The sequence below is a fragment of the Anabas testudineus genome, chromosome 7, assembly GCF_900324465.2.
Source record: "Anabas testudineus chromosome 7, fAnaTes1.2, whole genome shotgun sequence".
Lineage (NCBI taxonomy): Eukaryota > Metazoa > Chordata > Actinopteri > Anabantiformes > Anabantidae > Anabas > Anabas testudineus.
Window position 1 is genome coordinate 19,797,994 of NC_046616.1, and position 12,950 is coordinate 19,810,943.

The 12,950-nt window shown below is 40.4% G+C and overlaps 1 protein-coding gene across 2 annotated transcripts; it reads left to right on the forward strand.

Moving 5' to 3' along the window:
- Positions 1-110: 110 nt before the first annotated feature.
- On the forward strand, positions 111-10,259 carry si:ch211-167b20.8 (protein phosphatase 1 regulatory subunit 3A). 2 transcript variants are annotated; one of them, XM_026367195.1, is made up of 4 exons: positions 111-1,931; positions 5,062-5,108; positions 5,566-5,651; positions 8,683-10,259. In XM_026367195.1, the coding sequence occupies exons 1-4, from the start codon at positions 1,069-1,071 to the stop codon at positions 9,631-9,633; spliced, it is 1,947 nt and encodes a 648-aa protein (XP_026222980.1). In that variant the 5' UTR covers positions 111-1,068; the 3' UTR covers positions 9,634-10,259. The 2 variants fall into 2 exon arrangements, with proteins under 2 accessions (XP_026222980.1, XP_026222981.1); XM_026367196.1 differs by having other exon boundaries at positions 5,569-5,651.
- Positions 10,260-12,950: the final 2,691 nt, after the last annotated feature.

Sequence of the window (12,950 nt, forward strand, 5' to 3'; positions counted from 1 at the left end):
CTAAAATATCTCCGCCAATCATTTACAAGGGTGTGTTTACACAGGGATCTGTCGGTGGCAGCGGTTTAACTGTGCAGCGCTGCACGACACTGTTACCTGAGCGCATGCAAATACCTCTCGGTTGTTTACACGGCGATTTCTAACTTTGCGCAGGCAATATTAATATGTAGGAAATGTGTACTCAATCACGCTCGTTGTTCGTGACCTCAAACGTCAAGCCAGATGTAAACAAGGACTTGGCCTTTATGTGCGCTCAGTGGAGGCAGGAGATGCGAGCAGTGGCCCGGCTGATGGTTCAGATAGGATCAACAACGAATGTGTTTATTGCCAGGAAAGATTTGGACGCGCACTGGTCTATAAATACCCTCCCGCTCCCATTGGGCTCCTCTCCCCCTCTCATCGAATTCACTTTCACAAAATGACAAACCTTTATTTTAACCCATGCATTGTAGATTGTAACACACAAGCTGAGTATCCACACGATGCCAATTAGATCAATGCCCTGTATGTCAGTCATTCTCTTTGTAGGACTTGCTATCTCAGGGTGATGAAATAGATGCGCCCCAAAAGATCAGACTATGTGATGATGTCTGCACTGGTCTTAACAGGCCACAGACCTATAATATTGTACATCTGTGTGAATGTTGGATTGTTCTCACTAACATTGGTATGTGGGTGATATATTACTTTAAAATCCGGCCCGAACCAAACGTAACGAGGGGGAGTCGCCGGATTATACCAATATAAAACACAAAATTTGGGGCATGGAGATCCCGGTAGGTCAATGCTAAAATTAGACACTGCTCCTTCCGCGACAGCAGCCAAACTGCGATGCACACAGTCATGTAAACCAGGGGATACGCTATCAAGGGCTGGCAGGAAGGACAAGTTTTCCATGGGTGACATTTAACGCTACACGTTGACTGAGGAGGATCTGCGCGTAACGCTGGGACCGCGCTGGATGGATCACAGGTCACTGCTGCGCAAAATTAGGTAGTGTTTCCTTTTGGAGTCGCCATATGTAGTCTCTCTGGCGCACAGCTGACTTGAGTGTACACGCCTACAGATATGTCTTTTTTAACCATACCAAACCAAGAGGGCCTTTTTACCACAATTAAAACGAGCAAGTCGGGCGACGAGGCAAAGATGAGCGTGCCCATGGATGACGAGGATAATAATAACAATGATGATGAAGACGAAGACGCAGAGGATGTCCGCTTCATCCCAAGATGCTCCCCGGTGCCCAGAAAGCGAGGCTCATCCATCCACGAAGAGACCGCAGAGTATATGCGGATCCACCTGGCGCTGTCTGCCGGAAAGAGGGTGTCATTTGCCGACACAACAGGTGGAGATCTGGTGGATGTTAAAGAATTTGTTGCCTTTGATTCGGACGAAGAAGAGGGTAGCGCGAGGTGGGAAGAAGAGGAAGCAAAATACCGAAAGCCAGAGCGAGTGCCGACCTATCATGTGCACCCAGAGTTCAGCACAGCAGCCGGCGGTGTCCTGCTGCAGGCGGTGCACGCCAACAAAGTGGAGGTTGAGCAGCTGTCTCCAGTGGAAAATGAGCCACTTGCCTTCTGTGGGGTAGTACGAGTGCTGAACATTTCCTTCCACAAAGCAGTTTATATAAGATCAACCATGGACAACTGGGCTACCTACTTTGATCACCCTGCAGAGTATGTCCAGGGTTCCCATGATGGGGGCACTGATCAGTTCTCCTTCAAGCTGTCCTTTGCACCACCTTATATCACACACGGCTCTCGCATTGAGTTTGTGGTTCGCTATGAAACCTCTGATGGCGATTTCTGGGCTAATAACTCCTCTATGAATTATGTGGTAACACTGCTCCTGTCCTATGAAGATAATGTAGCTCAAATAAACACCGACACACAACCAACGAGAAGTATCCTCAAACCTCCAAAAGCTTACAGGTAACATTTCCAGTCAGGTGTGTGGTTGTCTTTGTCAAACACATGGGCCTATGGTTACAAATTGAACAGGCCATTTGTGCAATAAAGCATCCATAATGCTGAGATTCCTTTGATTTCTGACCTGCACAGATAGAGGTCATTGGTTAAACCTCATTTGAATGAAAGGCCCTTGTTGTAATAAGAAGCAAAAGTAGGATGTTACATGTTATTAATAATCGTTCACATGAGAGACAGCATGTTGGCCATGAAATTAACTGAAGACATAGATGTAAACTAAAGTCACAAAGCATAAAAAGACACTAGGCTTGTGCAACAGCTGCCGGTCTTCTGTTGCTTACTAATTCCCTTTGAAGTTTTGTTGCTGAAATGAGCATTCAGCTTTATTCATAGTCCTGCCGCGAGATTGCCTTTAGCATAATAAGAACTAAAGTGTAAAGTTCAACAGGATGTTGATAAACACAGTTACACAGTCAGTTGCATAGTGAGAGCACAATGGTGAATCTAATCTACCTACTTAAGTGTTCATAAAAATTGTTTGTGACTCGTTGTGCTCATTACAATTTGGTGTCTTCAGAGTCTGCAGTGAAAGTCAGAGAGCGCTTTGGAGAGAGTGCACACCCCCCTCAGAATGCCAGTCATTCAGTGGCGTGTTGAGACGATCAAAATAGGCAAAGGGCAGGTGCTGTTTCCTGCCCTGGTGATTCTCTGCTCTAAACTTTACCTCTGACCTTTTCCGTGAGAGTCATTGGGGAGCGGAGCAATTTCATCAGAACAGATGTGTCTTTTTCCGTTGTGTAGTTAGACCGGCACAGTTCTGTACTCCTTTAAACTAATTCTAATAAGTGTGTGATAAATCTTAAACTATTGTACTTGTTATGTAGGTGGCCATTGCTGTAGCTGTTTGGAAGTAGGAAGGAGCCAACCATCTGTTAGAGATGGATGAGTCACTGACTGAAGTTTGCGGAGCAGAAACTGTATCGGCACCCTCGGCGCAGTAATCATTATAGATTCATTAGGTGCTTTGAAGTTAACTGACAATTGGGTTTTAGATTATCAACAAGACAGCCAGTGGAAGGAAAGCTTTCTATGAGATGAAACAAATCCAGACACCAGAATGTATTACTTACCATATGCTGTAGGAATCACACATAGTTCAGTTTCTGCTCTGAAACAAGCCAAACACTGGTTTAGTTTAAAATGAACCAGAATGTATCTCCTTCAGGTAAACACAGATATGCCACATAAATGCACTGTTTCTGAGAGGCAGTAATAAGACCAGAGTAGAAAAAGTGCTGTTCTTTTATTTCAGTGGCATCTGCCTTGACCAGCAAACAATCATGCAGTGTTTTGCCTCTAACTAAATTGTTTCTTCCATCAACTTGCTGCTGTCAGTCTAGTGGTTATAGGATTGTGAGTCTTTTCCTCACAATTATCTTGAAGTTGAGTCATGGCAACTGGATTTCCTTCTTGTTAGGTCGAAATGTCTCACTACTCATCCATGTAGCTTCTTCAGTCTGAGGATAGTTGGTTAGAGAACACAAATTTATGCTCCTGGTTTGGTTTCACTCCACCCCTGACCTGAATAGGTCATTAGGCGAGCCACCTCACAATTGCATCAATTTGTGTTTTTTCTATAAACATTAGGTGTTGTCCCAAATGTAACCGGTTAAAAAAGATCTATGAAAGTGTTCCAGTCATTCAGCTCACTTTCTGAAAGGTAAACCTTAGGTCCAGTCTCAGGTCACGTGAGGTTTTCTTTCAGAATTTCTCTATTTTTATCCTTCCTTCAGCTCTGACCAGTTTTCTTGCCCATGCTGCTCAGATGCACCCCCATAGCATGACTCTGCCCCCTCCGTGCTTCACTGTAGGGATGGTGTTAGCCACATGATGATCTGTGCCTGGTGTTCTGCAGATATAGTGCTTGGAGTTCTGCCCAAAGAGTAAAATTTTGTGTCACCAGACCAGAGAATCTTCTGTGTCAACTCCAAGCCAGCACTCATTATCCCCAAGGAGACGTGAATGATGGAGTGCTCCTGAGATGGTTGGCTTCATGGCAGGTTCTTCTTTTTCTGTAGTGGACTTCTGAAGCTTCTGGGATCTCATATATCTGAGCACAGCAAATTCTTTGAATGCCGTTAAGTTTTAATACATTTGCAGATATTTTTAAAAAGTTTTCAGTGTTTTCACTTTCCCATTATGGTTTAGTGAGTGCACGTTGAAAGTTAAATGAAAAAAGTGTGGAAGGGCGTTTGAACAGTTTCGGAAGTGATTGCATAATTCAACAATGTTTGTCAGATCTCTATCAAATTTGAAACCTGCGCCTGTGATATAAAACTGGAACTGAAGGAAGCACAGGGAGAATGAACAGCTTGTTGCGTTACTCTATTTGTGCAGCTCCTGTCACATGCTCAATGCGACTTGACCTTTATTTTATTTGGCATGGTTTGCAGGACTCTAGGCAATGTTGCACCCCCTCTTTCAACAGTCTCCCTCTTTCAACCGAAGATTTCGAAGATAATTTTAAGATTGACCATGTCTATATTCGATCCACTCCTCGATCTGATCTGTCTAATGTAGCTACATACAGTATGAAAATACCTGTAGGTGGGCATGAATCATACATTGTTGGGCATATGCAAAGAAAGATATTTAACTAAATTAGCCTACTGTGTCAATCAGTAAGTGCATCACCTCTGAAATGTAAATACGACTTATATTATGCCTAAATTTACAGAGGCCCTGAACCTCAGTCAGCAAAATCTCACTCAGTGAATTCCCACTTTACCCAACAGTTTAATGAGAATGGCCATTGCTGGGGTTTTTGAATTTAAAGGGCTCTGCTCAGCCAGTGCTGTGGTTCAGAAACAGAACCGTACAACGTAAATAAAATACACAATGTTTCAATAAAATGGCTGATTCAGCCCATTAACAGCTGAACTGCGTCAGCAAATAATAAGACTAATTATCCAAAACAGGTGCAGCTAATGGCGTATGACCACATTCTTCTGTTGCTATACATGGATATATGTAAAAGTGTAAAACCATGGAAACATTTGGATTTACAGAGTGTACTTCTTTTGTTGTATCTTTATGATGTCATATAACCCATGTGTCTCTGTTATTTTTTCAGTACAAATGATGATTTAGATTCAGAGGATGAGCAGGAACAGGAAGAAGGTACAGTATAGATGCTGCCACACAAAATCACCATTGATCTATGGGTTCATTATCTGAGGGAAAGAAGACACGAATGTAAAATGAATATAACTGATGATCATACATGGTGTAATAGGTGTAAGATGATCCATTTACTTAAAAGGGTACTCCAGCCATTACATTAAGTGTTGCACTTCAGATTTAAACAAAGAGTGCTTAAAATTGGTGCAGCAGAAGTGAAGACATGTCTCCCTCGAGAGCACAGATGACATTAAACAGCATTTTTACTCTCTGAATAATGATTCTATCACCAAACTGATTTTCATAAATGAAATTGGAGAGCTACCGTTTTAGAGATTTATATTCTACCATAGTTAAAATATTCTTAACTAATATTATTAGTGTTCTGTAGAACGGGTTTCTTTTCTGTATTTACTGTAAACTAATCAGGGTGTCATATTTGTCTGTTTTACATCAGCAGGCGAAGAAGAGATGTCCAGGCCTAAACTTGTCAGACCTACAGCTGTCTGCCCAGACATAGTACACCCGGAGATTGATGTAGAGGTAAGAGTGAAAAAACAGCATCGGAAAACAAGGGTCTACTTTTAATAAAATAATTAGTTAACCACCAAAGTCTTCTTTATAAATTCCCTATGACCTGCAAAAGTTTAAATAGCCCATCACATTTATAAAGGACACACCTTCATCAAATAATTTCTTGGACTATGTTCAAATGATCTTGATTTGCATGCAGTTGTTGACATATTCCCTTTAACAGATAAACAGGCAGGAATTGCTCTATCCTTTTATGCGAGTTGTGTGTCTAATAAAACATAACAATCACCTTCTTTTCAACTATCAAAGCTCATCATCACTGGCTTGGTTGTTTATATTGTTCACAGCTCATTGAAGCTTCAGCAACAACTTAGGTAATATCTCGCTTCTCATCGCTGTAGCACGAGCACCGTATGCTGTTTTACTTGTTGGCTTCTTATAGTGTTCATATCATGATGCATGCTGTTCATGTTGTTGCACCTGGTGAACTTCTTCCTATTGAACTTAAATCCATGTCTTTTTGTTGTTCAAGTGATTCAGGACACTAATATTCATTCGTGTAATCATGTCTAAAATCCTGTATGTTTCCATTATTTGTGCTTAATGTACTGAAGTCCACTATTACTGTGTTGTTGTCAGTGTATTTACTGTATATTGACCTTTTAGTTATTCTATTGACATGAAATGTTACCAAAATGTTTTTTTTTTTAATTCACACTCTGTTGCTATCTCACATTGCACACTTAAAGGAGAAGTGATATTCTTTTCTTGTAGAGAGTGAGATACTACTTTATATATGTTAATATATATAAGACCAGACCTAGGAGTCACTTAGCTTAGCATAAAGACTAGAACAAGGTAAGACAGCAAGCCTGGCTCTGTCCAAATCCAATTAACAGCACCTCTAAAGCTCAGCAGTTGACCCACTTACATCAATCAATACAAAACCAGAAGTGTTTTTTTTTTTGTGTGTTTCTTTTTTTTCCACAGACTCTGATTACCTACTTTCAGTTTTCTTGCTAATTTAAAGGTACAATATATTATATAATTTTGTTAATAGAATTTCTTTTCCAAAACATGGATATGTCGAGAGGTTTCATAGAACAGCATTTGCAGTTTTTAAGCAAGGCTCACCAATTTAACCAGTCAGAGAATTTGAACTATTTCTGCTTGACTACTCTGTTTGCAGTATTCCTATTCATTTTAATTGTAGACTAGTACCTAAAGGGTTTAGCAGGGCGTGGCTCAGCTTAGCAGACAGAATAAGGGCACAGCAGAGTGTCATGCTAACACTACTTTAAGTTGCATATGGCACCTTTAAGATTACATCTCCTAATTAAGACACAAACATGAGTGGCTTGTTTAGCTGCCAGTAAGAAATCAAATCAGCATTTCCTGAATGTAGAACTCCTCCTTTAAATATAGAGATGCCATATGTGACCAGTTCCACAGTAGTGCTAAACGCAGTGTAGAATCAGTCTGTGGGTTTTTCCTTAGTATAAAATGGTGGAAAAGGGAAACATTGAGCTGCTTACAACTAGGATTGCGAGGGGGCTTGCATCAGCATTCTGGCAAGCAAAAGTTGATTTTGGAACAGTTCCATACATACATAAAACATATCAGGCTGGTAGACATTTGTATTTCAGAAGCAGGAGGAAGTAAGTGTTTGCATAACAGTGACAGCCTAGAGTCAGAAAAAAACATTACGACATCCCACCTCTTAACAGAGTAGCATAATAAGGTGATCTGGTATTCATGTATTACTGATAGTGTCAGCTCCTCCATCAGTAGTAGCTTCCTTACTTTATAGGCCATTAAGTATTTTGAGAGTCTAATTCAGGAGTGATCAAATGATCATTGCTGACAAGTTCATCCTCCAGGTTTTCTGTAACAATTTTACATTTAGTCATTTGGCAGACACTTTATGCAAAGCAACTTACAAGTGATATACAAGTTACAGGGATACTAAGGACCTCTACTGGAGGTAGGTCACAGCGAGGATTCGAACACCAGTCTCCTGTATGGGCACTACACTACACTATCCAGCCACCATTTTTTTTCAAGTTAAATGTCGTCCGTTTTATTGCCAGTATTAGCTGCTACAGTGGTTCACTTGCTATGTATTTCTTAATACATTTTTCAATGTGATCTCAAACTGAAAACAGAATTCTTTGAAGCCTGTTTTCCTGAAGTGTGTAAATTTAGGAGGCATTCAAATCCAATAACAAAAACTGCAACACACAACATTATAGATGCATGTTTTACTAAGAATTGTTATTCTCTAATTTGCCCTGAAAAAAAAATACCAGGTTACAATGGTATTTTCATCTAGACATAATACATGAATGGATTATTTTAAAGTGATAACATATTAATCTACAGCCTAACAACTACAGTATGTGTGCTCTCTATTATTCTATTATTTGTGTTTTATGAGTCATGCATTTGTTCTTCTGGGTGCGGTTTTTGTTATCTGTCTTTTTGTAAAACATCGTTATGATTTTATCTTGATTTTAACCTTGGAATTTTTGTCACAGCAGCTTCAAAGCTGCTTTTTTGGAATCAAATCAAGTTAAGATGAAACTATTCTGTTTAGGGATAGTATTGGTGCCAGCACAAAAGAACAAAGGAAAACCAATATGTGGAAATATGTACATGAGCTAAACTTAAGGATAAAATGATTTTGAAAATATTCTCCCATTTGTTGAGTCCAGATAAAGCAAGGTATACAGTATATACTCATCCAGGATCTTACTCACGCTAACTGAGACCATGATGGGATGTGAAGGCATTAGAATTTACATTTATGAATTATTCGAACGAAGATATCAGTCGATGCAGTCGTATGTCTCTTATTTTGGTTGCATTTCCTTACAAGTACAATGTCAGCATGAGAACCACATCACAGAAAAGCATTGGTATGCTGTAAAATGCTTTTCTTCTCTCTGTGTATGTAACGTTAATGAAGGAAACAAATTGTTCTCCTTTGTCTTTATATTCTCCTAGCTGTCACCGTTGTCTTGCTGTTTCACTTCAACAGATTGCAGTTCACCCATCTGGCCCCACTGTCCTACCCAAGCAAGAGCTTCCATCTGTTGATGGCATACTGTCCACTCACACTGTATCCCCAGGTGAACAGATCCCTCGTACGTCTTCTGAAACCACACATCCATTTAATGCATCCTTTGTACTCTGCGCTAGTGAATCAGTGCAGTTAAGTAAGTCACAGCCTTTGCCCAGACTCCATTGTGAATTAGGCAACCAAACATCAGAGCTGCCCATAGACAGTAGTCCCTCTGCACTGCTGCCTTCCCTGCAACAAGAGTCAAGGCTGAGATCAGAGAGTTCCCACACCGGTGGAGAGGAAATTCCTCCTTCTGAGGATTCATGCATGCATCTTCCTACCACAGAGATGAATCTGTGGCCAACAGGAGGGGACGGATCGACTGAATGCTCAGCCAGTCGTCCTTGCCTTGAACTGCCCTCTGAACCTGTCTCTCCTAGCAGTGTTACTGAGGGCTTTGAGCGAGAGGTTGCCACAGGATTGAGTGAACTTGTTGCAGAATTATCGGAAGGTTCAACCAGGCCTACAGCACATGATGACGGCAGCATGCCCGCACTCTTGTCTCCTGTGGCCGAGAGTCAGGCATCTCTGGGAGCAGACGATGAAGCTCCACCATCACCTGAACTCACAGAGATGCACTCAGTGAGTACAGGTGTCACCGAGGTGAGCCAAAACCTCTATCTTCAGTCTGCGTCAGCCAGGGAAGAGACACAAGATGCTCCCCAGATTTCCCCTGACACATTATTAGAGAATCTAGCAAACACATTGTCAGAAGCTCCCGAGCCTCAGCCTGAGGATGACCTAAACAGGAGTCTGATCCAGCCATCTGTCATCTTTCTGACTGGTGTGGTCTCACTCTCGATAGTGATGCAGGAACCACGTACCCTCTTCTTCATTGGACTACTCCTGGTCTTGAACCGTTTGTGATTATGCCACAAAGCTTCATTCTGATCTGTTCACAATGAAAGTGCCTTTTCATGATTCCAAAATAAGCCATGAAAAAAAAATTAACACACAAGTCTCCTGTTGAAGTTGTGAATCACTGTGTGTATATATTATAATATTTAGATGAATATACATTTGAAAGACATATTGGGTACAATTTATTACAAAGTCTATCACAAAGGGAAAGTTAATGATAAATTATATTAATATTATATTTTCATGCATTATGTAAAACACACATTAAGTGATAGAGTAGTGGTCACTCGTTACCCGATTTATACATTGTTGTGATGACTCTACTTTTAAAGCAGTCAGCCATGTCTTTTTAAAGTGGTATGTAATTACTTTTTTGTCACGTGTACGTGGTGTTATATTCTGATTCACTCAATCAGTTCTATAATGCACTTTGCCTTTTGATTATTGTTGATGTAGCCAAGTTACAGCCATGAAAATAACTTTCCATGTTATTATGTCTTTTATGAGGGACAAAAACATTATCATAGTGGGAAAATAAAGAGACTTATACATATAAAAATTGAATTTTGTTTACAAAATGCAAAAGCAAAACAGGAAGTTTGCCTTATTTCTAAAAAAAAAAAAAAAAAAAAGCTAAAGGCTGAGTACCTCCAATAAACATCAGACTGAAATAGATGCTGCACAGTTGTCCACTGTGACGTGGTATTTATCATTAACACCAGCTTCATCGCTGTTGCACATCTCATTTGAGAAGTCTTCCTGTAGTTTGTAAAGCCTCATTGTTATTGCACAACACATTTTATAGCACTACTCTGACAGCCACACAGACAGATCTAAGCACTAAATAACGTGTTTGAAGTGATTAGAGCTTTTGCAGTGTATTGCCATTAAACATGGTCTTATACCCATTACCTCTACGTGTCTTTATTATTTCTGTTCAACCCCTTCACAAATGAAACCCGTGCACAACAGTTGGATGCGAGTTAATGACACTGCAGTGCAGAGCAGACAATTTTGGAGAGACTGACACACCACTAAAATAACATCAGAGCCTTTAGCGCCTCTGCCTCTGGAGCGTGTTCAGCTTTGCTTGAAGTAGAAATACACAGAGGGTAACATTAGACAGATAGAAGCCAAAGGTCATACATTGCACTGAAGTCATGAGTTATACTACAGTGCACACCAGCCATTGTAAGCTGGGGATCAGTGTTTGGAACCGCACAACTCTCTGGAAACCTCTACAGATGCTACATGATGACATGTCACAGACTATTTCTGATTACAGTCGTGATAAGATGATATCTTAAAGCCACAAACATTTTTTAACCATCTGAGCCTTTGAATGTTACATCCTCTGATGAATCAACCTAATGAATTTTGTTTTAACTTTACTGACTTATATTGTCTCTGTCAGGTCTTGGATGTCAGGTATCCATTAAATTGTATGTTGATCATGTATTTAGGCTTAAAACATAATTATTAATCAGTGCTTACTTCAATTTCATAGACTTGTGCAATGACTGGTGGGTGCGTGGGTGGGTGGGGGTGATTAATTTGTGTGATCGTCACATAGCTGGAGTGTGGAACGTATTAAAAATTTAAGCAGACTTAAAAGTGACCCAAGGAGGATAATCAGTGTGAATTCTACAACAGACTCTTTCATTTTGAAATAATTAATGCCTTTTTAAGCAATAATCTACACCGCTGAAAGCTGTGTGAAGCAGTGATTTCAAAAGAAGCCCTTTGAGTGTTGTGACATATTACCAAACAGCAGTAAACTGGGTGATTTTGCTGCTCTCTCTTTCTCTCTTTTTTTTCCAGTGTGGCATCACTCTGAGGGGCAGTTGGCTCGTTCAAATCATGGAGCCCTTTCATCACAAGAAACTGTTGAAACAGTGAGGAGAGGCAGCTTATACCTAAAAGACATCTTTGACAGCAAAATCCCCAAAGACAAGGCAAAACTTTTTTCTTTTTTTCTTCTGTAATACCGCTCCTCTAACATCATTCGTCGTTATTCTCAAAAGGATTTAGCACTCCTGGTCGATGGATCTGCTTTATGTGGCCCATCGCAGCTTCTATCGAGCCAAAATTTGACTGTTCAGCACATTTGTCCATACATTTTTACACATTCTAAAATAAAATAGGCATAAAAACATTATTTTAACTTTAAAAGAAGGTGAACCATGGTTATCTTGTTAAACAAATTAAAAATACCTTTTCAACTTCTACAGTACTAAATATAGGCCTAATGTTGGGCTGTCTTTGCAGTGATTTTAGTGTGATGCACTTCTAATGTTATTTGTAAAGTGAATGATTTTTGTGCACTGTATCAAGAGGTAGCTCAGATAACACTTGTCTTTGAGACAAGGGTCTTTAATGTTGATCATTTAAAAATAGATTTATTATAATGTATAGCATATTGTGTTCAGGAAATCCAAAACATTTTCATAGAGGGGTTAAATTGGAAGAATAGGATTTAGAAAAGTATCCTTTTTAAACTGGATAAGTTGTTGTGTCGCCTTGTCCAGACTTGTGTTGAATTTCATAATGATAATTGTTGGGCAGAGCGCAGCAGAGCATAGCAGAGCAGGGAGACAGAGGGCTGTATGAAGCAGAGTAGATGGATCCTAAGTCTCGTGATGATACTAGTTTCAGCTAAAGCTGATATTTGCCATGTTCGCCTCCTTAGTTTAGCTTGTTAGCATGCTAACATTTGCTGAATTTTGACTGGGTGATGACGTTTACGTTTATACTGAACATGAACAAAGATCAACAAAACAAAAATGAAAGAATGAGATAAAACAAACAAAAACAATCTAAAAACAATGTGTTTCGAATCACAACCACCTGTGCAGAAACACTGATCTTTGCTCCAGTGCATGCTGCAGATGCACAAAGTGAAAAAGGAAAGGTACATTAAAACCCTTGGTGCCATGAGAGCTGGGATCATTTAATGTTCCCACACACAACGACTACAGGCGTGTAGATTTGTAGTTATCCAATCTATAAACGAGGCCCCAATATTCCCCCCGGAGGACCCAGAATCCCTTGCTGCGGCCCTGTCAGGCCTGTCTGTGTCATGTTTGGGTCCAGCCAGCCCAGGACTGTCACCAAGGAATGAAACCTCCAGTGTGTTGACAGCTGGAGCTCCTCGGTCCACACTGGAGAAAACAGGCGCATCATACATGAGAGGGTTAGAATAAAACATCACTTTCAAGTTGTGGCCCTCAGAGCTGCACAGGTCTCTCTCTCTCTCTCTCTCTCTCTCTCTCTCTCTCTCTCTCTCTCTCCTCCCCGAATAAAACCGACGCTTTCCGCGAATG

Coding starts and splice junctions, on each gene's coding strand:
- si:ch211-167b20.8 (XM_026367195.1), top strand. CDS start 1,069: ATGTCTTTTTTAACCATACCAAACCAAGAGGGCCTTTTTACCACAATT. Junction 1,932..5,061: donor AAACCTCCAAAAGCTTACAG/GTAACATTTCCA, acceptor TTATTTTTTCAG/TACAAATGATGATTTAGATT. Junction 5,652..8,682: donor ACCCGGAGATTGATGTAGAG/GTAAGAGTGAAA, acceptor TCACTTCAACAG/ATTGCAGTTCACCCATCTGG.